At 36.3% G+C, this 25,008-nt stretch overlaps 1 protein-coding gene across 2 annotated transcripts in view; it reads left to right on the plus strand.

Annotated features, from left to right (window-relative positions):
- Positions 1-22,385, plus strand: part of GABRA1 (gamma-aminobutyric acid type A receptor subunit alpha1) — a 55,123-nt gene extending 32,738 nt beyond the window's left edge. For both annotated transcript variants that reach the window (XM_084762876.1, XM_084762877.1), the window contains exons 7-10: positions 3,652-3,795; positions 12,835-12,987; positions 18,486-18,688; positions 20,079-22,385. In XM_084762876.1, coding sequence (XP_084619002.1) covers positions 3,652-3,795; positions 12,835-12,987; positions 18,486-18,688; positions 20,079-20,390 — 812 coding nt within the window. In that variant the 3' untranslated portion in view covers positions 20,391-22,385. The remainder of the gene's footprint in view (positions 1-3,651; positions 3,796-12,834; positions 12,988-18,485; positions 18,689-20,078) is intronic.
- The last annotated feature ends 2,623 nt before the right edge of the window (positions 22,386-25,008 follow it).

The following is a 25,008-nucleotide window of genomic DNA, read 5'->3' on the forward strand; positions in this document are numbered from 1 at the left end:
GGAATAGTTGGTTAAAAAAAAAAAGTCAGTGGCTGTTTCGAAAAGATCAACATTTTTTTAAAAATCCTAAGAATCATCTACCTATATCTTAGTATAATGAAATGTGTTTTATTTTATCTAAGTTGTCAGAGGAGGTTGGGCAGAAAATATCTTCATACAGATACATTTTTAGTTGGAGGATTTGTGGGATATTTCACAGAGAAGAAAATGGATTGTGAGGAGAAAACAGATAATATAGCAGACAAAAAGGAACGAAGTTAAAGGAAAACGTATAAGCAGCTTTGCACCTGGGTGTTTTGCCTGTGATCTTTTTTGGTCTGTGCTCTTCTTCTCTTTGTACCATCCACCCATGTGGCTAGCTTCCCCATCTCCCCCATCTCAGCATAAACAGCACCTCTTAAGTTCTTTCCCAATGACTCTGTAGTAATTTGTATATGGCTCTATCAATCTTCTTGGTTCTTCTTCCGACTTATTTTATAACATTTGCCCCTGCATTCATTATTATTTGTGTTTATTCATGAATACTTTTTATTGTATGCAGACATCAACATTTATGAGAGCGGGGTATATTTTACTTATCATTTTCTAGGGCAGAGGGTAGCGTAACTCAATAAATATTTGTAAAATGATAGAAAATTATAGTAACCAGGCTTTAAGTGCCGTTTGGCCTTTCCACATTTAAACTACTGAGGATATGGACAACACGTGGGAACTGAAAGGAAAATATGGAGATGTGGCCACTGAAGCTGGTAACAGGCACCGCAAGTTTATTTTACAGCTTCTTTCTTGAAGTTAAATCTAGGCCTGAGTATAGTACTACTGGGAGGCCATTTCATAGCCTTAACCATGCCTCTTGTTTTACCATTTCTTGCTGTGTCATATGCATCTTCTGAAATAATGTCCCAAAGGAGCTTACTAAGCAGCAGCTGAAAATACGTGTCAGTTTCTATTTTCTTATATCTTAGAGCTACCCATTCAAACAAACTATCCCAGTGTCTTCCTTCTGTCTTCTCTACCACCAAGCCTCAGTTTGCACACAGCAGGGCATTGTTCATTTATGGAGAATTTCAGGAGAAGCTGACAGTAGCCAGTGATGTGAACCTTCACTGAACTGTAGTAGAGGGCTGTACACGTTCATTCGTACACCATGGTACTTCTAAGAAATCAAGTATGAGACACCAAAGACAGTGCAGGACTTCTACCTCCCCAACTATATTAGCATGCCAGAGACAACTCAGGATATAAAATGACACTATCTAGCCACTATTGCCAACAACTGTACAATTTGGTACTGGGAGATTTAGTTTGTTCCAAAATATAATGAACTCTAGAACTAGCTTCCCTGACATTTGCAGAACCAGCGTACTTTCTTAGCTTATGTACATAGAGCGGACATTTTTCTAGAAGTATTTCAAATGAGAGGAAGTAGAACGGATAGCACTTTAAGCTGTTATCTCCTTTTCCCTCTAAACAGTGGCATGCCATGAAATAAGTTGCTTGGTTCTGTGCTCCAGTTTACTGTCTATTAAATGTGTTGAAGGCATGTGGCCATTGAATCCTTTTCAAGAGTCACATTCAGTCTATTTGTGCTATCACAAATATAGTGTGCCTACTTCAGTAAGAAAACAAAAGCTTCCTGTCATCAGGAAAAAATATATTGTGCTGAAAATACACATTTAGGGCTGTAAGTTATATGAGGCTTCTTCAATTAATATGCATTGGCCTATTCTGAGAGACTTTTTTAATGCCAAATTTTATACTTCCTTCATTGAAAAAATTGTTCTACTCTGTACATTGCAGAAAGGCCTTGCTCTTTTACTCACTGAAAATATTCATAAGAAGGAAATGTTTAAAAGTCCATAGGGGACAATTCTAGATTAGCCATTTGTCATTTAAATTTGTCTCAAGATGCATTAAATTATTTTCTCTCAAACCTCCATACAACTTTGTTCAAGAGATAGCTGCGGGTATGAATTGACTTGCAATGATGATGGGGCAGACAGGAGAACTACATAAAAAGATGGGGATGCAAAATCTCAGTTTCATTGCATCACTCGATTCAGAGTAAAGTGACATTCCAAGTTTTGTTTCAAAGTCAGTGTTTGTTTTTGCAGGTAGCATCATTTTCATATAAAAGGCTAACATAATTTAAAATATTATAATAGTTTCGGTTGGGCAAGTACATACTTTTATACAATTCTGAGGCCTGGGTTTGAAGGTTGTATTGAACAGGTCAGAGTTAAGAATTCAATGCACTCTATGCACCTTTTTTTTTCTTGCAGTGTGGGGGGGCACATTTCTCCAAAACATAATTCAAATTATGGTTTATAACTGTTGGTATAAAGATGAATACAGGCCAGGTTAGGTTATATTGATCTTAGATTTTAAATAAATTAAAACATTTTCATGGCCTTCTGAAAGTGTTTTGGTCTCTGGGCAGTGTGCCCAGGGTGACTAATGGACAAGTTGGCCATTGGCCAGTGAATCAAGCTTGTATCATAAGGCTAACCTTTGCTGTCATGCCCTCCCATCAAATAATCTAAAGCAGCTTACTCTTCCTCATCTGACACTCCTTAAAATATTAACTTCATTGTGCTTCTAAATAGAAGACAGCATTTCAGCCCATGTGACATGAGTCTTCTGTGACTGGAAAACAGAATTTCTTTCCTCCTTCCACCTTCTTTTTCTCCTTCTGTCTATCCCTTTCTTCTTCCCTCACTTTCTTCTTTTCTTCATTTCTATCCACTCTTCTCTAATCTGAATGGATTAAGGTTTTGTGAGTCAGCATCTCATATGAAAGATTTCTTGACTGATAGTGACTTGGCTAATGAAAATGAGTGAGAAGGAAGGTTCTATAAGATAACTCACACCATCTTTAGCATCCTCACCATTGTAGTAAATATCTAGAAAAATAATCAACTAAATGGTTGCCAATGTAGGCCTCTGGTCCAAAGGCTGTGCAGCAACATTTCTGGTGTTAGTTTTACACTTCGTGTAAGCTTCCTATGGCACAAAAGCATATGAACAGAGTTGGCTCTAATCTCACTTTAGCTCATGCTTTCTACAGTGGATATACTAATCTTCCTCAACTGAGTCATTCCTTTGCCTGAAATAAAGATAAATAAACAGCAACAACATGTTGTCTATTGGACAAGTTCTTTCTCATGACCACTGGTCTGCTCTCCTTCTCTTTTGTTCTCATACTTATAAAAGGGCTGTCTCTGAGCCTCTCCAAGGCCTTCTCCAAATCTAAAATGCAGCCCTGGCTCTATTCCTTTGTTCAGCAGTGTATGGCTTTATCTCACTCTGTGGAATTATATCTTTATTTGCTTATCTATTCATGAATCTCTTATTCCAGTATAAGTCACATAAAGTTATGCACCTTGTATATATGTGTCTTTTTGTATAATTATGAGAGTTCTGTCTCCTTTTTATGTGCTTCACATGTTAGGAGTGAACAAATGACTGAAGGAAAAAACTCAGAATATATATATATATATATATAAGGAAGCAACTGAATATAAGCTTTCATTTCTAGCTTGCCATCTGCAACAATGTGAAAGGAAATAGGAAACTCATGGAACCATCAGCTCATTAGGAGAATCAAAAAGGCAAGATGCATAAGCACGCTCTTTTTTTTTCCTCTCTCAGATGCTTATACAAGAGCAGAAGTTGTCTATGAGTGGACAAGAGAGCCAGCTCGCTCAGTCGTTGTGGCAGAAGATGGGTCACGCTTAAATCAGTATGACCTTCTTGGACAAACAGTTGACTCTGGAATTGTTCAGTCCAGTACAGGTAAATCCCATTTGATTACTCAGGAAATAGTGAAAGGAAGAGGAAGAACATATACTGAGAATGTAAGAACTCTGTGATTCCCTTAGTGACAGAAAAGTTGGAAAACAGAGTAAGTGAACGCAGGGGCTGGACCTAGACCATACGTAGCAGTTGTGCAATATGATCATCCTGTGTGTCCCTAATAATCAGAGAAGGTGTTATCTTTGACTCTGTTGCCTGCCTTCGGATCCCTTTCCCCTAGTTGGCTTGCCTTGTCAGGTCTCAGTAGGAGAAGATGTGTTTAGGCCTGCTAAGACTTGAGGTACCAGGGTGGGTTGGTACCCCTTGGGAGCCTTCCCTTATCTTAGAAGAAGGGGAGGGAGAAATTGGGCTGGGAGAGGTACATGAGGATGAGACTGGGAAAAGAGGGGGGAAGGGGCTGGGATCAAGGTGTAAAATGATTAAATAAATATTATTTAATAGGCGTAGGGGTTGAGAAAAGTGCTCAGAGCTGAATATCAGTAGAGTTGGAAACGTAAACCCTAGGCTTGTATCTGCATTCAGTTTTTTTCTCTACTGTCTTTATTTGCACTATAAAAATCTGGTTCTGTGTGATCAGGGTGCTTGGGACATAAACAGAAACTGAGGATAGAAACTGTTAGGGATGAAAGTCTGTGACAATTTGTTATGTCTTCAATTTGCCAATCTGTTGTAGTAACTCTGTAGTATGTTGGAAGAATAAATGATACCCCTGAAGATGATTGCTTACTAGGCTCTGCACACAATGTCATTACACATATACTAGTGATTATGTGGCCTCTAGGTCCCACATCAATGGATTATATATAAATTTAGACATTGATCATTACACATAGAACACAAAAAAGCCAATTTCCTTTTTTTCCCTATAGTTAAATCTATTTCCCAATTGAAGCTAATGGCAGTATATACACTATGTTATACCATTTTGAATGAAAAGTGCTTAAACTGTGATCGTTTTTAATGTTGGAGACAACACTAGGGGTATTTTCAAATTACATGAAACACTACTAATCAACTGTGCATGGGGGTTCTATGTTGTTGCAAAGAGTTGTTACACAAAGAAGCACCTTGTATTATTTGAACTTTGATAATGAAAACAAAGTAATTGTAAGTCAAATCCGGAATATAACAAATCATAAAGCCTATGCTTCCTCTCAAAATTCTGCATTTTAAATGTGTTCAATTCCTAACATACTTGTCCAGAGCTAATAACTATCTTTTTACACATCTTACAGAATTTAAATTTATTTAATGCTCTATAATTTGTCATTTTTAAAGACAGTGACCTTATCTTGTACATGAAGAGTGATGCTAATTTTCTCAGAAAACAACAACAACAACAACAACAAATTTTCTAGTTTTAGATTTCCCCTTGGGACCCTAAGAATGTTAACATTTTAAGTAACTGATTAGTCACTTACGTTTTGCATAAGGTGCATCATTTCCTTGTTTAAAAACCCCCATTCATTCTTTAGGAGCATAAATATTTATGTTTCTTATTTTGTAAGATGGAGATCTGTCTTCAGCTTTCCATTTATTAGAAGTGCAAACGTCATAGTGGAAAGCTTGGTCTCTTTAGGTCTCTTTACTGTGAGAAAGATGCGGGTAAACATCCCAGTCCTGTCACTTAGAAGCCTAGGGACATTGGAACAGCTCTTTATCCAAACAGAAGCCTTCCCTTCATCAAAAGAGACAGAAATAACATAATTATAATTAAAGATGAGATAGTGATTGGAGGGCATAGCTCAGTGTGGGAGTTTTTGTATAGCATGATTAAGTGTCTGGGTCTATCTTTATACCTAAAAAGAAACTTACAAATGGGAGTGGAGCTCTAGTATAAACCATCACACAATTAGTGCTCAAACCATTGCATAATGGCTGTTGCTGCAGTCCTAAATACTTTTTTTTTTTTTTGTCGTTCAACATGTGCTGAAAAAGATACCCAAATAAGATCTGTTTACTTTTTTAAAATGAGTGCTATGATAAGGCAGGTATCATGACAGGCACCAGAGTTTCAATGACGGCTATAGCACAGACCTTGCTCTCATGGAAAGGTGAAGTCTAGAGTGGATGAACACATAAACTGTAATTATCAAAATGGCTGCTAAGTGCCGTGTAATGCTTTTGTGAGGGCAAAGATCGTGTCCGCTTTCTTTATCCCTATTATTTTCTGTAGTAGCCATGGCAGAGAAGGCACTGGATAAATATTTTGCATAAATAAAGGGAAAATGTAGCATGGGGTAATTGAGGAAAGCTTAGTGCAGGAGGTAGCTTTTCACATTGTTAGTGTATATCTCTGTTGGAAAACGGTAGCCATCATGCTATGTTCTATTCATTTAGTGTCATATACACAGATACTTTTAACCATTTATGACAGTGGCTGGTGCTACCAAGGAGACAACCCCAATGTGATAATGTATATGCAATAATATACACAAGTCTGGAAGACAGTTTGGAGAAAAAAGACTCTCTTGTAGTTCTATCCCCTGAGCTTGTCATGACAGCCCTCTGTAGGACAAGATCTAGTATCTTAAAAATTAACGCTTTTCTTAACTTTTAGTTCCTAAAGAGTCATTCCACCAGATTTCAATTATTCAGAAAAAAAATTAACATAATCAAAAGGAAAGGTGGACTGAAACCAGGAGATGAAAGGCCAAGACTTGGGTTACTAAGCTGGTTGACTCCATATGTTGGCCTTAGTGGAAATAATTATTCTGTAACTGAAGAGAAAGTACTCTTGTACATAATATGAGACACCTCTTACTGTTAAATATTGGGGAGCAGATAGAATGACGACAATTTCTCAAATACAAGAACTCAGTGTGAGATACATCTTCAAAACTACAACAAGAAACCAAGTTATACTTCCCCTGGGGCCATTTTTGATCATCAAGAATCAATCTTTGTAGGCTTTAGTGGAAAGCAACAAAGATCTTGCACAAGGTTTGTCAGTGCTATACTTCATACCTTATTGTGGAGCCCTGAAAATGTTAAGATAGATGACGCTGAGTGCAATTACTTCTCTGTTACTGCCAGGAAACCAGAGAATAATGGCACTAGAACACAAAACAACAGTAACTAGATGAAAAAAATGTCCACATTAATGTCTGTCCAGAGGCCCAATCATTCAGATGACTTCCTACACAGTTAGGAAGTGGTATCTTCCTTGCCTGTAAATATACATCATATGTTCCCGGTGACATGCTTCCGGTGCAAATGCTTCTACATCGCCTCATTGATGTGAGAAAAAGAATGGTATACTACCACAGTATCTGAGATTTTAGGTCAGTGATTCCAAGCTATATTCAGAGAACTGAAGTAACTGCATTGGCCTTTGGGACAAGAATAACATCAGTATCCAGAAAGGAAGAAGAAAACAATTCACGCAATGGCTTAAAAATGTTCAAGGGTAACTTGATGTTGTCTTGTTCGCCAAAGCAAATTTGATAGTTTGGAAACTAAGCAGTTTTTCTCTGAATTGCTATCTTTTGTCCTTAGGAAAAATACTAAGACAAATGCAGGGATCATCTTTCGTAGATATGGAGGCCTTTCTCCATGTCTGTGAAGGATGGCCTACCAAGATCAGCATCATTCAGAATCAGCTTATCTGATGGTTGGTCAGCATGGTGATCAACATTCAGGGTGTCCATCTGTGAGGCCTAGAACACGTTCTCCAAAAAAAAAAAAAGACTTCTTTTATTTTCTAGCCAGTAAATTCATATTTCAAATGAGGAAAAAGATCTAGTTAGGCTAAAAGTTCCATTAGTTGGTTATGTTTCCTTATTTCCATGGAATGTGGAAAGAGCTTCAAATGGAACGTCCTGTAAATTCATTCTAGGTTTCTTTCCCTAGCCAATGAGACTACATATCTACCACTTTGTCATATATGCTGTTAAATTTTATTCTCAGAGCATCCCAGAGAATAGGAAAATGAATCCAAAGAAAACCAACCAAGGTGTTTAACGAGCATTTGAGAAAAATATCTCTGAACCAACTCTCAATGCTAATTTGCCAAATTGATACCACTTTGTTGTTTCAAGTTGCTTTAATTTTACTCTGTAATATATCAGAAATATTGTCACTCAGAGTTAGATGACCTCTGAGGATATTTAACTTACATTTCTTCTATACTGTTAATTGTATATGCTGAGTGTATACACACTTGGTGTGTATACTTTCAATCCATTGAAAGATATGGGCTTTTCTCTTTTGTTTTTCTTTTATTTTTAAATTATTACAACTCAATTGTGATGGTGCTGACACTTTTGTCACCTGCTTAAAAGTTTTTTGCCAATAATCTTTAGATTTTATTTAATTTAAAATGCTTCCAAAACAATGGAAGTCCTCTTGTTCTTTCCTAATATCTCAGAAAATGCATTGTTTATAATATGGTATGATGTCAAATAATAGCTCCGCAGATCTGTATTCTTTACAGATTCTTCACAAAAATGTCACAGTGCAATTGACAAAAGATGATGGAATATCTGTAGATACTCATCTTCTTGACATTTTATGAAAGATAAAATTTTTCCTTTAAGCTGATGACATTTTCTGGGCCATAATAGAATGAATGGTTAGGAATAATAAAATGTACCCCTGGGGTGGTAAAACATAGCATTGGCATGCCCAATTCTAGAAAGTTCTCAGAAATTTGAAATTTTATCCTAATAGGATCAGTTGTTTTTGTTTCTATTGACCCTGAAGGCATCACCAACAATATACAACGTATACAGATTTTTAAAATACAAACATACTTTCACTAATGAGTATAAAAACAGCTGTAATTAAGGTAGAAGGAATTCAGTACACATTCATTAAGTGAGAGTTGATGAAGAATGTATGAGTGGTTTTCTTCAGTAACACAGATTACATTTCTTTTGTAAATAGTTTCCTCAGGTGAAAAAACGAAGAAAAAAGAGAAAGTAACTGAAATGTAATTCAGCATCTTTATGTAGCGTCCTGTTAGATCAGTCACATTGCGTTTTACTAATATATGCTACAAGAAAACTGAGAGTACAAGCGTCTACAGGAGGTGCCCAAGGGTATACAACAAGAAAATAGATCTGAGTATTACACTCAGATAAATTCTTTTTCTTCCAAGGCTAATAAGATTTCCCCTTAGGACATTTCTTACTACCCTGCTGTGGACCTGGTACTTGGGCTGTTTTCAATCGATTGATAAACAAAACGTTCAACGTTCAGCAACAGAAGTGAAATAGAGTTTGCTTGGCCCAGGTTCTGTTACTATGTATGGAAAGACATGAGCCTGCATGCCATCTTGAATCTAGGTTGTAGAAAGGCTTGATTACAGGGAAGAGCTGCTCCTTTCTGTGTGTAATGCAGACCATTTTTCCTCGTTACAGAGATGGGGAGATCACCTAATGTTCTTACGTAGCAGTTATGTTACCAGGTGCTTTGATGCACAAACTTAATGGCTATTTTCAAATTAGGAAACACAAACTGATAAAAAGAGAAAGAATTGATGTGTCTAGAATTAGGAAGAAAAAAAAAGTTCTTAGAGTTTATCTTTACTTTAGCCGGACTACAATCTTATAGAGAGGATGAAATGGACATATTTACGTGGTGATTTTCTCGTGTTAATCTGAGAGAAACTGAAATAACAGTCTTAGATTTCCTTCTGGGAGACAAGTTCCTCCTCCTTTGAACCAGAATTTTAGCTCTTTCCTCCTCCATTACAGAAATACTGGGAAATTTTATTCCTTAGACTGTATTGTCTTAGGGTCCTTCTTTCAGGTTAAGTCTAGAGATATAACTAAATAACAGTCAGTACACAAAACAGACTTTAACCACATATAATTGTTTTGTCCAAAAATGCCATTTGTACACGGGTATAAGTCTTAGCTGTCTAGTGCTATGAATAACAAAAGTACATAAGGACAATATTTATAAATTTATTTTTTCAGCATATTCATTTTATATCATAATTGTAGCCACCTCTCTAGTCTCCTCATGCTCCCACTCTCTCTCCCCTCTGCACGTCTCTCCCCCTCCCCTAGTCCTCTGAAAGAGAGGGCTCTCCTCACCTACCATCTGAGCCCAGACTATCAAGTCTCATCTGGACTGCCTGTATCCTCTTCCTCTGTGGCCTGGCAAGGCTGCCCCACCAGGGGTAAGTGATCCATGTCAGAGACAGCCCCTGCTTAGCGGACTAGGCTGCCTATTGACTGCATTTGAGGAGAGGGTCTAGGTCCTCTACACACATATCCTTGGTTGGTGCATCAGTCTCTGCAGGCCCACCCTGGGCTCAGATTTGGTGGTTCCATTGGACTTCTGTGGCGCTCCAGTCACCTCCAGGTCCTTCTATTCTCCGACTGTTGCATAAGACTCCCTGTGCTCTGCCCAAAGTTTGCCTGTGAGTCTAAGCATCTGCTTCGATCCTCTGCTGGTTGGAGTCTTTCAGAGGACCTCTATGTCAGGCTCCTTTCCTGTTCTTTCTTTTCAACTGCTTCCGGTGTCTGTTCTATTTTTTCCTTCTGAATGAGAATTAAGCATGTCCTCTAGCGTCCTGTTTGTTATTTAGCTTCTTTCAGTTTTCTAAGAAAGCACCATTTTGATTTCCAACGTGGTTGTGTAAGTTTGAACTGCCACCAGCAATGGAGGAGTGTTCCCTTTTCTCGCCAGCATGTGCTATCACTTGAGTTTTTTTATCTTAGCCATTCTGATGGGTATTAGATGGAATGTGAGAAAAATATTAACAAAAGAAGTGCGCCTTGGTTTAGGATTTTCATATCTCAGTCCGTGATTGGATGGCTTTATGAATTTGGGCCATATTGCATAATAGAATATATGCCACCAAGCCTCAGGCTCAACAAATCTGCTCATCTTAAGAATCCAGGAGTCTTAGAACAAGGAGGACTTGCGTTTCAATGCCAGTCCCAGCCAGAAGACTTGAGGCTCCCAAGAGTTTTGCTAGTATAAGTTTATCTTCAATGACAGAAGAAGCAGCCAATGTCCAGGGCTTATAAGCTATGACTGCAGCAAAACCCCTCTACGACAGAGGTGGATTTATTTGCATATGTAGGCTTCCACCTTCTTGGTGACAGGATTATTTAGTCTACATTCAGAGTGGGTCTTTAATACTTAGCTCCCCAGATCACTTCAATGGGAATCTGTTTAGTTATTTTAAATAAGAAGAATGTCATAATTACAAGTAAAAGATCCCTCTGCCTTTGAAGGTAGGAGAGAACTCAAGTTAGATGCCATGTGGCACATAAGACGGCTAGCAGGTTATTGTAATTAGTGTACAAAGGAGATGGAAATAGTAACCACAAGAAAGGTAAAAGAGAGATGAAAGATGTTGCATAGGTGAAATCAAATTTCTCATTGAAAGTGATTAAACAGATATATGCTGGTCAACTTTTTTGATGAAAGTTATTTACTGGGTTTTTTTTGAGACATATTCTGGCTATAAAACTCAGGCCAGAGTAAGTCTCTGCTTTCTAGCGTTGGAATATCAAATACATGGCCATGCTAGGTGAGCTGCAATGTGAAGTTTAAACAGAGTTGGTGATGCAAAATGAAAAGCCATTATTTGTCTTTTGTTGGATTTGCGATTAGAAGTCTTTATTTTTAGAATCTAATTCCTTTCACTGCAAAATTGGCAGGCATTTTCACACCTCCAGAAAGCCAGCAGGAGGAGAGAAGGGTAATCTTGTCAACAGAAGCACACCTCATTTACTTAAGAATAGAAAGGCAAATGATGGCTTGACACACACAACTCAGTAATTTATAAAGGAAATACTCAATGAGTTACTTGGAGAAGCCAAAACATAAAGATGGGGGGGAAAGATGATTGTGAAATTGTGTTATTGGGAAGGAAGGGAGATCAACTACTGAGGAAGAGAACAGCCAGGTATGAGATTGATGAAGATTGCGTCGAGAGTTTTGGGTTATAGAGGAGTTGTAGTCTTAAATTCAGGAGCTGAAGTCAGAGACCCAGGAATGGTTGTTAAGTGATCAATCAAGTACTGAGATGCTTAGAGAGGGAGAAAAGAGACTGGTAGGGAATGGTTCTAAGTTGGATGGGGATTTCTCATTTTGAACATATCTAACTACCTACATATAGCTAAGCCTATCTCCAAAGTGAATCAGGCTTAATAGTTTGAAGATTTGTAATTGAATGAGAAGCAACATGAAGAAAATCAACTCTCCTGTACTTTGTGCTGTTTAACTACTGTGTGAGACAAGTAAATGAAGCCAGACTCTAAGACAGAAAGATCTTTGAGAGTGCCTAACATCATTTCCCAGACCTAGCTAGAAGCTGAAGCAATCTCTGAGGCTTGGTTACAGAGTTGTGGATGCTGCTTGGCTAAGGGACTTGTCTTGCGTGTGGAATGTCCTGAGTTCTATCCCCAGTACTTAAAAAAATAATAAAATAAAAAAATTTACTATCAGTATAGACTTCTTTGCAGAGTCAAGTAATCTCTTATACACCTGAGTGATAGTTGAAGAATTAGGTCTTCTCAAATCTAAACAGCCCCTTCTGGGAAATAAATTTTTGAAAAACAATGGATTTTAGATCACTGTTAGTTTTCTATTTCTGACCAAACCCTGAGATCTAAGGAAATCTTGGAACTAAAATTCAGCTGTCCCAACTTCTATATCAAAGTGCCTTCAGTTTACATGCCAAATCCGTTTTGCAAAAATTATTGGAAAACTATGCTAGTTTTGTTTGTTGGGTTCATTGGATCTAGCAGATCACTTTCAGTCTGGAAATGCAAGCTCAACTTTATCCCTTAGGTAAACAATACAGCAGTGGAAGAAGGAAGGAAGAAGGAAGAGATTTGCGCACCTCCATATTGTCCTCAGAGACAAATTGATGTATATTAAAAATGTTTCTTTTCACTCTTGGACAAAGGCCTTTCCCTCCAGGGTGTAGATGTCATGTGGAAAACAAGATGTGTCTAACCTCTAGAATATTGCTTCTTTTGAAACCCTAAGGGATAACTTCCTTTCAAAGGCAAATTACTCAACCTTATTGTCCATTTCACCCTCTAGGAGAATACGTGGTTATGACTACTCACTTCCACTTGAAAAGAAAAATTGGCTACTTTGTGATTCAAACATACCTGCCCTGCATAATGACAGTTATTCTTTCCCAAGTCTCCTTCTGGCTCAACAGAGAGTCGGTACCAGCAAGAACTGTCTTTGGTAAGTGCCAATCAATATATATGTGTACAGTGTAGAGGGTAGCTATCTCATGCAAAGAGAATGAAAATATGTCACATATATGTTAAAATATAAACTTAGTATATTCAAAAGCTTTAAAGAACTATAATTTCTATTATGGGATGATTTAAAAACTAATGTCCTTATATAAAAACTGATTTGTTAATACAAACAGAACGGCTTCATATAATTTTAATTTTAATTTTTCATATAAAAAGGCACTTGCTGGACTAAAAATACTATAAGCAGTAATTTTATTTTTTTATTTAAATAATTTATTCAGATTACATCTCAGAGTTATCCCCTCACTTGTATCTTCCCATTTACCCTCCCCTCCCTCTTTTACTCTGTTCCCTTCCCCTAGGTCTGTGACAGAAAGGGACACCCTCCCCCACTATATGATCACAGCCTATCAGATCATATCCTGGTAGCCTGCTTACCCTTCCTCTCATTGCCACCAGGCCTTCCTACCAAGGGGAAGTGGTCAAATAGGGGGCACCAACATGTATGATTTAAAATTACTGGTTATGCCAGAGGCAGTCTCCTCTGACATAACCAGTAATTTTGAGTCATACATGTTAGCATTCTGCTTCAGTCTGCCTACCTGTAATGTCTTTGCCTACCTGCCATGGGGGCGTGGCCTTGCCCATGGCTATGCAAAAGGACAGTCCTACCTCACTCTGCCCTCTTACTCTTACTTTCTTTCCTCTCTCTTTCTCTGTTTCTGTATTTGTCTCTGTCTGTCTGTGTCTCTCTGTCTCTGTCTCTGTCTCTGTCTCTGTCTCTCTCTGAGGTACCCTTCCCCTCTTTCCGTTTCTCCCCATACTCACTTAATAAACCCCACATAACATAATATCTGCTGCCTGGTATCTCTTATTATCTTTTCATATGACTTATACTATATTATTAAACATAAAAATACATAGCATATGATTTTTGAGAATCTTAAAAAATAGCAAAAGACTACTTGCTTATATTGGTGAAATCATGATTTTCTTAAGTAGGGAGAGACCATTAGTGATCCTAACAACAGAGGGATTATTTCTTTTTACCTCTAAGGTACACTCCTAAAAAGTTAGAAACAGACTCTTTTCTATTACAGTCCCTAAAATAACCTAAAAATTGGATGTTAAGGCAACATAATAGAAAACTGTTTAAACAGTGGACAACTTGTGTAATGTGAAATACAACTAGCTGATGCATTATCTTAGAGTTTACATTTCATAGAAATGAGTATTTCTTGACTGAATCCCAGTTACACCATGTCACCTGTACTTTTAAGATTAACGAAAACAAGATTTGATACAGTAAACTTATTAATTCTCTTAATCGGTGAGTATTTAGTTGAAATCACTGAGTTATGGCTGTGTTCTGGAGATAAAATGAGGTGGTAAACTACGTGTACAGCATTCCCTCCTTGACATGTATGTTTGAAGTTGACAATTTAATGACCATAAAAATTATAAAATAACTATAAAGAACAGTTGTTATGTGATTTTTGGCCAGTCGTTTTCTATGTGACTTGCCATTTTATATTATTTAAACCTAAAACATCTTGGACACTACTATTATGGATATCTTAGGAGTTACTCGGTGAGGGGCTGAGAAGTCAACAAAAGATATGAGCTCCTTGTTTCTTGAACTTAATGATATCACAAAGCTATTGCCTCTGTTTTTCCTGCAGTATAGGCTGCCACTTAATGGCTTCGCTGTGGTCCATGTCATTCATTTAGAAGTAACAGGCCATGTGTCTATCGGTAGAAGACATAGTCATCCAGGTTTCATTTACAAACAATTGCTATGGGCCTGCTGTTTTGAAGGTCACATGTTCCACACTGAAAAACCTTTAACGTTTGCAGCCAGTTCATATGTAGAGATTCTGACACCCCTAACATCCACGGGTGCACATCGGTTATCTCAAAATGAGATAAAGACTGCCACATCTGCTCAGAAGTGTCTTGTCTTCTCAACTTGGCAAACGCTTCCATGTTGAAAATCACCTAGTCCATTCTCTCATCTTCTGACCACAGCTTAAGCACACAACTAAATTAACCTGGAAAATGATTTCCAGCTGCAGATAAACAAGCAGTTCATTTCAGATTCATTTTTCTTTGTAGCCATTTGTCAAAGTTAACAACCACTGAACCCACTAAAGACTTATCTCTTGAGAGATGCTCAGTTCTGCATAGACATCCCATCTGAGCCCTTATCTCAGAAAAAAAAAACACTGAATTAAACATGATTTAGTGTCAGGAGTTTTCCAGATTTGGCATTTTCTTTAATGGTTGCTTCAAGATCTGTGATTGTAACGCTCTCCACAGTAGAGTGGAGAGTGGGATATTACTTTCTCACATACTCTGGTGTCTCACCTTTGACCATGTCCCCTGGAGGGGGAGACCTGGTGGCACTCAGAGGAAGGACAGCAGGTTACCAAGAAGAGACTTGATACCCTATGAACATATACAGGGGGAGGTAATCCCCCTCAGGAACAGTCATAGGGAAGGGGAATAAGGGGAAAATGGGAGAGAGGGAAGAATGGGAGGATACAAGGGATGGGATAACCATTGAGATGTAACAAGAATAAATTAATAAAGGAGAAAAAAATAAACATGATTTAGGTTTTTGTGGTTTATTTTAGTTTAAAAGAATGAAGCCAGTACTGTATTGAAAAGGATTTTTAGAGACTGCTTTTTCCCTCTCTTGCTCTAGCCAAGACTCTCCTTTCTATTTGGAAATTTACCAAAGCATTTAAGTGTTTTTATGAGCCCAAAACACTCCTCGTAACATTTTCAATGATCTTATAGCACAATCGACCAACGACCTTTTGGTGAACATAACTATATAACTGTAAACTCGGCTATAGCAAGTACTTATGTGTACAAAGTCATATATTTATAGTGTTTGAGTTCAATAAAAATCACAAGTACATTGTTCCTAGACCTTTAGCCTTTTAACATTTATTCAGTACATTTTTCTATTCTTCTTAGTCTGAACTTAGCACATTTCTAGGAGCTCTATAGATGCCTAAGCAGGTCCCTAGTATGTAAAGAAATGTCAAAAGGGAAAAACAGCACTAGAGTTGTAACAGTTTGATAAAAACCAACCCAGAACGCAGCAAACATGAAGTGTACTCTATGACTTGAAAAATAATATATTTTTATCTTCCTATGTTCTCTCTTATTTGCCTGCAATGCCATGTAGATTTGCTGCTAAAATCATCCAGAGCTTTAGGTTTAATTTTACCCAGTAACAGCTATATAACATTCGCCTTGTAGATTCATTTGTCTAAGCTCCTATTTCCAGTCAAATGCAAGTACAAGGAAGGAAAAGCATTGTTTAAATGGATCACACAGGAAAGATAAACTATGTAACTTTTCAGGCATAACCTTTGGAGTTTAATAGCCATACAACACTTTTTGTTCCTTTCTACTTTTTATATACCATTGATTTGAAATCACAAACATATATGCATACACATGTATAACACACACATACTTTAAGCTATTTTGTATTATTCTTAGTTTACAGAGTTTTGCAGTAATAACATTAATTTCCATACTATTCTTGGTGTTTCCCTACATAAAGTGAACTTCAGAAAATTGGAGTTTATGGTAATAGTAGTAATATATAATAAAGAACACAGACATTTTCTTCATAGTTATTTATATTATCTTTAACCATTAGGCTAATTTAATAATTAAATATTTTATTATATTATCTCATTTAATAGTCTCAATAACCTTGTGAGCTAGAGCTTCTAAAATCAATTAGAAGACAGAAATTAAAAGCAACAACTCAGAAGGCCGAGATTGTGGGGAAATTGTCCCAAGGTCATTCAGCAATTATAGAGCTGGGATTTGGAGTTGGGCTGCTCTGTTCCCCAATTACTGACTTTTAATTACCTTGCTATCTGCTCTACTTGATATTGATATGTAAATCTGGGGGCAGTTTGCCAGCTAATATGTTTTAGGTTGGTTATGCAATAAGGAACTTGCTCTAGAATTTTCTGAGCCCAGTGCCATCCAAACCTCAAAGTAAACGTATTTCCTATAGTCCTGAGCATGTATCAGGAATATCATTTAATAAATATTCTACCATATTTGTTCTCAATCATTTCATTTTCTAGTGTAGGTAAAAGACCATCTATTTTATATTCCTGGAAAAACGTAGAAAAATTGGTTGGTTTAAAGCAGTTTACAAAAATTTTCTATCAGCTGCATAACCCAGCTGATTTCTGAAACTATCAACAGGAAGAACTAATCCTACCTTCAGAATCTTTGATTTACAGCCCCTTCCTTGGCAGCACAATAGTTATCATCCTTACATTATTGAGTATAATTCTCACAATAATGTTTGCATGACTGTGCCAAGGTTGCGCTTTCTGAGAACCTCAGTGATGGCATGGACAGTAGAGGAAATGAAGGTGGAATCAGCCATTTTACAGACATAGTGGCTGAGGTCGGTGACTCGTCCCTGGAACAGCCCAAGGGTGCTTGGTGATGATCTATGACCTTTCATGGCAGAAATGCTTTGAATTATTTTTAAACATTTGTCATTTTTCCTAAAGAATCTCAAAGCATTAAACTCAATATATGGTACCAATAAAGCATGTTTCATATGGGAGTTCAATCAACAATAAAGGGTATTATCCACAATACATTTCATAAAAATATGTAAAGAAAATAGAACCAACCGACAAACTGTTTTTACTTTGCGTTTAGGTCACTTAGATTGCTAGGGCTGGAATTACAGAGTAGGGAAGATAAAGTGGCATTATAACAGAGAGAAGATCATAGACATTTGAATCAGGCTTATGTTTAAAGTCTAGTCTTGCTACCGCTTAGCCAACTGATTTGTAAGCAAGGAATATAAAAACATATATGAAAGTATATACACATGCTACTTTGCACATAGTAAGCTTTATGTAATTTGATACGCATTTATGCATACACATGTTGTTTCCAGGATATGAGTAAACTCTTTTGAATGAGAAGTAGTATTGGAGAAAAGTTACAAATGTGGTAAATTATCATCACCAAATTGTAGCTATCAAGCACTAAAAATGACTTTCATGTTTCTACATTTGGTGCAAAGACTATTAAACAACATTGTAGATATTTCTAGAATACCTTACGCAGTAGATATCTAAGATAGTTACCCAAGAATTGAATAATATTTCCTAACCTACATAGGATACGCATACAATATGCCTAGTTAATGGATTAACTATTTTAGTAAGAGATTCTAAAAAAAGCAGAGCAGTTTATCTCTTCTGATTGACCTTAGATACTGATGTGCTATTGGTCACAAACTACACTGAGGCTACATCGTGACTCCCCCACCACAAATCAAAATAGGGTGAATTAAAATCTGAATATAATACTGTTGGTTCCCCTTTAATGAAGGGAACCTGCCCAGGCCTGCTGTAATCAAATTTTCTATACTGAGTCAGTATGTTAACTTAATTTCTCCCCTTACAGGAGTGACAACTGTTCTGACCATGACAACCTTGAGCATCAGTGCCAGAAATTCTCTCCCAAAGGTGGCTTATGCAACAGCCATGGACTGGTTTATTGCAGTGTGCTATGCCTTTGTTTTCTCAGCTCTGATTGAGTTTGCCACAGTAAACTATTTCACCAAGAGAGGGTATGCGTGGGATGGCAAAAGCGTGGTTCCGGAAAAGGTAAATAAATACTGCAGTGGCTCTGTGTCATATTAAGATTCCAAGGTCTTAAGCCTTTTTGGTTGAATATGTTGATTTGTAGAATTAGATGCAAGAGGGGTGTTGTGAAGACTCCTTTCTTCTTTTCTTAGGCTGAAAATTGACATAATGCAGAGTGGAGGTTGTTTGAGTAAACTGATACACAGGAAGAGAACAAAAGAAAGAAGGAGGGACATTCAAAGTTGAAAAACTATATTCAAACTGGCCTTCTCTAGTATCCTTAGGAAACTCAAAAAAATAACTGACATCAGATGCAAATACAAATCTATAAATTTCCTAAGTGTAATTCTAATGTAATCTGGATTTTTAATTATATCCTCGGCTCCTTTTGCTATTTTCCGAGCTTAATCATTTTCGTGTTTTAGTTGGGTTACATTTGAAAAATTAGCTACCCTCAGCTTTCATTGAAGTCAAGAGTAGGCACACCTTCCAAGACCCCAAACAGAGATTTCCTTGATTTAATGTGCACAAAACAATGAAAAGCATTAGTCCATAGCTGCTGTCTTACGGAAATATTGTAATGCATCAATCCGAGCCGCACAGGTCACCTAAAATTTTCTAGCAGCTATATTGTGATATCCTATCTCAGAAAAAGCAATAACGATAATAATAAAAATAATGAATACAATAAATTTTAATCATAATGGTGAATATACTTCATTCCAATATATACAATACAGAAAACAGTCTGGCTTGAGAGTTGTAGCCCATCAAGGAGGTACACAACTCTCTATTTATAAAAAATTGTCAAAATTCCATAGATGTAGGAAAATCTGCTCATGGAAGGCCCGCAAGTGCGCTAAAATACTTGCTGCCAGTCCTGAATTTGTGGCTGTGAACAACCTGGAGTGTTCTTTTCATGTAGCCTAGGCTCCCACACATACAGTTATGCTTAACTGGAGGTTCCGTACAAGCTAGGAAAGCCTTGCTGGCCTCCTCACACATCTGAGGCCTGGACTGGCTGTCAGGGTGTCTAGCACTGAACTCAGGTCATTCCCTAGTGTATCCTGGGCTTCTTTTGCTGTCCAGGATACTGTTTCTAGAGGGGGAAGGCTGAGGATGGAAAGTGGTTTTGAGTCCAGTATCATAGGCTTCCATAATACAGCCGCTGTCACCCCAAGTCTGCTTTGCATTCAACCAGTAAAGGAACAGATTCGACCTCTTGATCAAAAAGGTTACGAAACATCATCTGGCTTTTCAAATGGTCGCAGCGCATTAGTCATAAATTACAGATTTTAGATTTTTCAAATCAAGGAAAGATTTAGGGTTTGCATCAAGTGCTGTTTTGCTCCGAAACATAATTTGGTTTCTCACTGTTTGCTAAATAAGTTATTTTTTTTTTCTTCTCCAGCCAAAGAAAGTGAAGGATCCTCTCATTAAGAAAAACAACACATATGCTCCAACAGCAACCAGCTATACCCCTAACTTGGCCAGGGGTGATCCCGGCTTGGCAACTATTGCTAAAAGTGCGACCATAGAACCAAAAGAAGTCAAGCCTGAAACAAAACCACCAGAACCCAAGAAAACGTTTAACAGCGTCAGCAAAATCGACCGGCTGTCAAGAATAGCCTTCCCGCTGCTATTTGGAATCTTTAACTTAGTCTATTGGGCCACGTATTTAAACAGAGAGCCTCAGCTAAAAGCCCCCACACCGCACCAATAGGTTCTTTTAGTCGCATTCTGTTGTTCAGTCGTCTGCACCGAGAATCGCTTTCTGTTCTCAACGCAGTGATTCCTATCTGCTTTACTGCCTCTGTCTTAAAGAATTCGAAGGTTTCCTTATTTCCATATTTCATATAAGAACAAGAGACCCCCTGTCTGACAGTTCAGAGCAGAGCAGAGTATTCAGCTTGGGGACAGGATTCTGAGAGGAAGCCAGGGAGCTAAATGAAGTCAGGAGACAGACGAGAGGAAAAGGGAGGGGAAGAAGGTCCGAAGATAGGAGGAAAAGTAGAAGAAAAACAGAGCTTAACTATAACCAGAGTCATTTGTAGATATATATTTCCAGATACTCTCAAAAAATATATATATGTCAAAAATATTTTTGTGTGAAGGTGTTTAAAAGGATAAATGATAAATGTTTAATAAACCTTAAAATCTATGTCTTTATTGCACAAATGATGGTGTGCTTATGTTTTGTTTTATGTTTTAAGCGGAAATATATCTATATAGATTTACTGTTTTGTTTGTCAAATTGAAAATCCCCTAGGCTTTATCTTTTTAAACCTCACTATGTAATATTTTGTTGTTCAATGCTATTTTAGAATATATGGAAGTCTAATAAAAGGCTAAGGTGTGACTGTCACTGTAGCACTCTGAATCCAACTGAAAGAGAGCCTTTCAGCGGGCTAAGTCACTGTCATCTGAACTTTTACCAGTAGACTCTATGGAGATCAGCCAGCCTAACACCGATGTTTACTTGACAGAAGCTGAAATAAATACATTGAATAATTTCAACACTATATCCTTCTTTTCACTCTTATTCCCAGTTAACTCATTAACCCAAGAATCATGCTATTCTTATGATGAAGATGCTTTCAGATTGGCAAATCTATTTTGCAAGCTCTAGAATTGTTGAATGTATTCTTTTATATAACTACATCAAAAGCTTTAGACTGAGATTTATGACTAGCCAACAAAAAATAGAATATATAAATTATATATGTAAATAGTCAGCATGAGATTGTACATTTTAAATTTTTTTTAAAGTTATGTTCTTAAAATATCATGAGGAATCTCCACTTTTAGCTGTTAGAATGTTGTTAAATGCTATGGAAATACATTTAGAGCCTGCATTTAAAAACAGAACAGCCTGTAGGAGACAGATGCCACCTTAAAACATATTGAGTATGAAATCCAATTATACAGAGAAAGCTCATAACTTCACTGTTGCCCAGTGTTCAATAGTAGATCAGTTGCTATCTGCTCGAGTTCTGTCATACCACATTTTCCCTATTTTAGGCTATTGTGATAAAGAGAAAAAAAAATAGGGAATAGTAGTTGGAGCTAGAAAACCAACTGTATATTATTTCTCTATTTGCTGATACCAACTATTTCAATAAGTGCTGTACCATATGTAGCATCCAATATAAAATACATGAAAGAATGTACAGGAACTAGCTTTTATTGAGTAATATTATTACATTTCATTTATACTGCAGCAATATATTTGTAGGTACACTATGTAAGGGCTTTAAATAAAAGAGGTCCATTAATATTCCTTATAAAAATTCTATCCTTTCATTATTGCCCAGATGTTTTAGAAGTAAATATTTATGAAGAAGGTATTTTTGAAGTCTTCTTTTGTCTGATAGATTTTCACAGATATTTAACATTAGTGTTCAGAATCCACAGACCATGGTCTAATCACATTTATAAGACCATGACATAAATCTTTTAGCATATTTGCCATATAAGGCAATGAGAATCCATACCTGAGTTTTGAGCAATGTTTTTCTCGAACAGCTGCTATCCAATGATGTTGGAAAACACATTGCTTGTGTTTCCCTAAAGATGACAAATCTTTGGTTTTGTTTTAAATGTGCTTCATTGTTTGATTTGGTCCTGCCTAAATTTCATGAGCTATGCCAAAATGGCTTGAACCAAGGACATTTCATGTATAGATACGTATAGAAAATAAAATAAATTATGGCTCTAACATCTGTGTTGCCGTTTATCTTGTTACTTTCCGACGTTAACCTGTTTATTGAGACCATTTTATTTTCCAGACTTCTCATGCCTAGTTTTGGGTTTGTGTTTTGCTCATTAGATGTGAATATTTCTTACTAGTCTGCTTACTGCTTTGCAGTGATTGCGTTACATCATTTCCTAGTTTGTTAATACATGTAAGTATTCTATTGTATAAATTGATTGCAAACTTATCAAATCGAAATTATTCTATGTAGCTTTACAACAGTGCTTTGCTAAACCATGTAATACTAGTTAAGTCTTCCTTGAAAAATAAAGATATACTCTTTTAGAGGGCAGTTCCTGTTGACTCCCAGGAAGTTTTTAAAAAAGATGACACTGAATGTTTATGCACCTTAGTGCAGTGAAGTGGCAATAAAACCCAACCTGAGTCAAGATTGCTCATGGCAGCTGCATGTCTCGCTTTACAGCGTTTAGCTAAAGCTTTTAATCTTATGTCTCACTGTATTCTATTATAATAATAAAGATTATGTTATTCAATAATAAACTGGAATACTTGATTCTGTTTATATATCACTCAAAAGTCTATCCATTGCCCCCTTTAAGACATTTTTTTTAACTAGATAATCTCACAAGTACCAAGTATCAACATCAATCTGGCCATTTAGAATAGTTTTTGAAAAGTTGTTTGATCTTAGATTGTTGTTTACAAATAATTTCTTAAGGACTAAAAATTTTCCAAATACTTTGGTGTTTGACATTGCTAGTGACACTTTGGCATTTGTGAAACATAGAAGGAACAGGACCAAATTCATTGTAGAGATAAAATTACATTTAGTTATGATTGATCAGATAATGTCAGGCAGCCTGCCAAATGATGATAGGACCAAAACAATGTAGATTCCATTACAGCAAATGGAAAGGTCTGTTCAAATTTCAAGGAAATCAGAAATATTATCAATGTCAAACTAAACAATAATATGCATCACTTGATCCAAAAACAGCTTCATTAATTTCCAAGCATACCCAAGAAGGAGCACAGGGCTAAGAAACTAAGTCCATGCCAAGGCTCTTCATAATCATCGAGAGAAAAAGATAGGCTTACATCAGTGTCAATCATCTCTTTAAAGTTCAATGAAGTACTTAGTTGGAGATCTTTGCATTTGTATATCATTTTAAGCCAACAACAACAACAACAAAAAGCTGGCTGTATTCTCTTTCAACATGATTTAGCCATACAAGTTACCTTCAGATATTTATTTAGTTCATTGTAAGACCTTTTCCCAACATTTCCTGAGACTTTTTACTGTATTTGTCCTTTTTACTACACTAGAGATAGTGAAAGTATAAATATCCCATGTTCATTTTTTCCCTTTGCTGACAATTTATTTTTGGTTATAGCATGAAGTAAAGTGAATATGAAGTTATTTTACCTCCTAAACAAATTATAATTATTTAACAGATATAAATATTCATACTTCGAAATTTTTTATATGAACTTCTTATCTAGTTTGGATTTTGAAAGAGAGCTATCACTCATTTGGAGGAGTAGTGAAGGCTAGTAAAAGAAATACATTTTTCATTTTATAATATTTTATTGATTAATTAAAAATAATGGTAGAATACTATTCAATCTATTAAAAGGTAACTTCTGTTACTTCTGATAACTTGGGTGATATTGGGAGACATTATATTAAGTGAAAAATACAGGAACAGGAAAACAAAAGGTACAGATCTCACTCATATGTCAAATTTAAACACAATTAAATTAATACAATTGAGAATAAAATGATGAGAACTGGAAATGATGAGATAGTCTCCAAATGATACAAAATTTTAGATATGTGTTGTATAACATAGTGACTATGTCTAAAAACAAAGAATTATTTTATTGATATTATAATATAACTACATTTCCCCCTCTCTTCACTCCCCCAATTTCCTTCCATATACCCCTTCTAACTCTCTTTCAAACTCATGGCCTCTTTTTTCGCTAAATGTTATTGCATACATTTACGTATATGTATAGTCATATATATTCCTAAGTAAAACCTACCTAGTACGTATAATGTCATGTTGAAAAATCATAAAATACTATATTTCAATCCTTATCACAAGAAAAATGGTAAATACACTTGGAAATAAAGGAAGTAATAATGATAACTTCTCTATATGTAATAGACAGGTTTCAAAATATGTGCTGAAACAAAATGTGTATTTTATTCAGCTAAATATAAAAATGTTAAAGAATATAATTTGAAATGTTAAAATCCCAGCTCAGAAATGTAAAGGAATTAAAGTTATACTAAAAACTGTCTATTTAATTTAAAAAGATGATAAAAGAGGCATATTATCAAATTATCTATTATCTTATTATTTTATCAAATTAGACCCAAACATATCTAGAAAAAGACATATGGGTAGAAGTATCCATGGCTTTGTCTAACTCCACAGTTGTTTGAAAATTACAAATAAAATACATTAAATGAACAGTCATAATAAATTTTACTTCATTAAATTCTGAAAACATTTGTGCTTCAAAGACAAAATTATATCAATGAAGGAAAATATAAAAGCTGAAACCATTGTCTGAGAAAATTTGATTAGAATTTTATCTGTCAGTAGATAAGTAG

The sequence above is a fragment of the Acomys minous genome, assembly GCF_964271855.1.
Source record: "Acomys minous genome assembly, chromosome: 16".
In the NCBI taxonomy this organism is placed as follows: Eukaryota; Metazoa; Chordata; class Mammalia; order Rodentia; family Muridae; genus Acomys; species Acomys minous.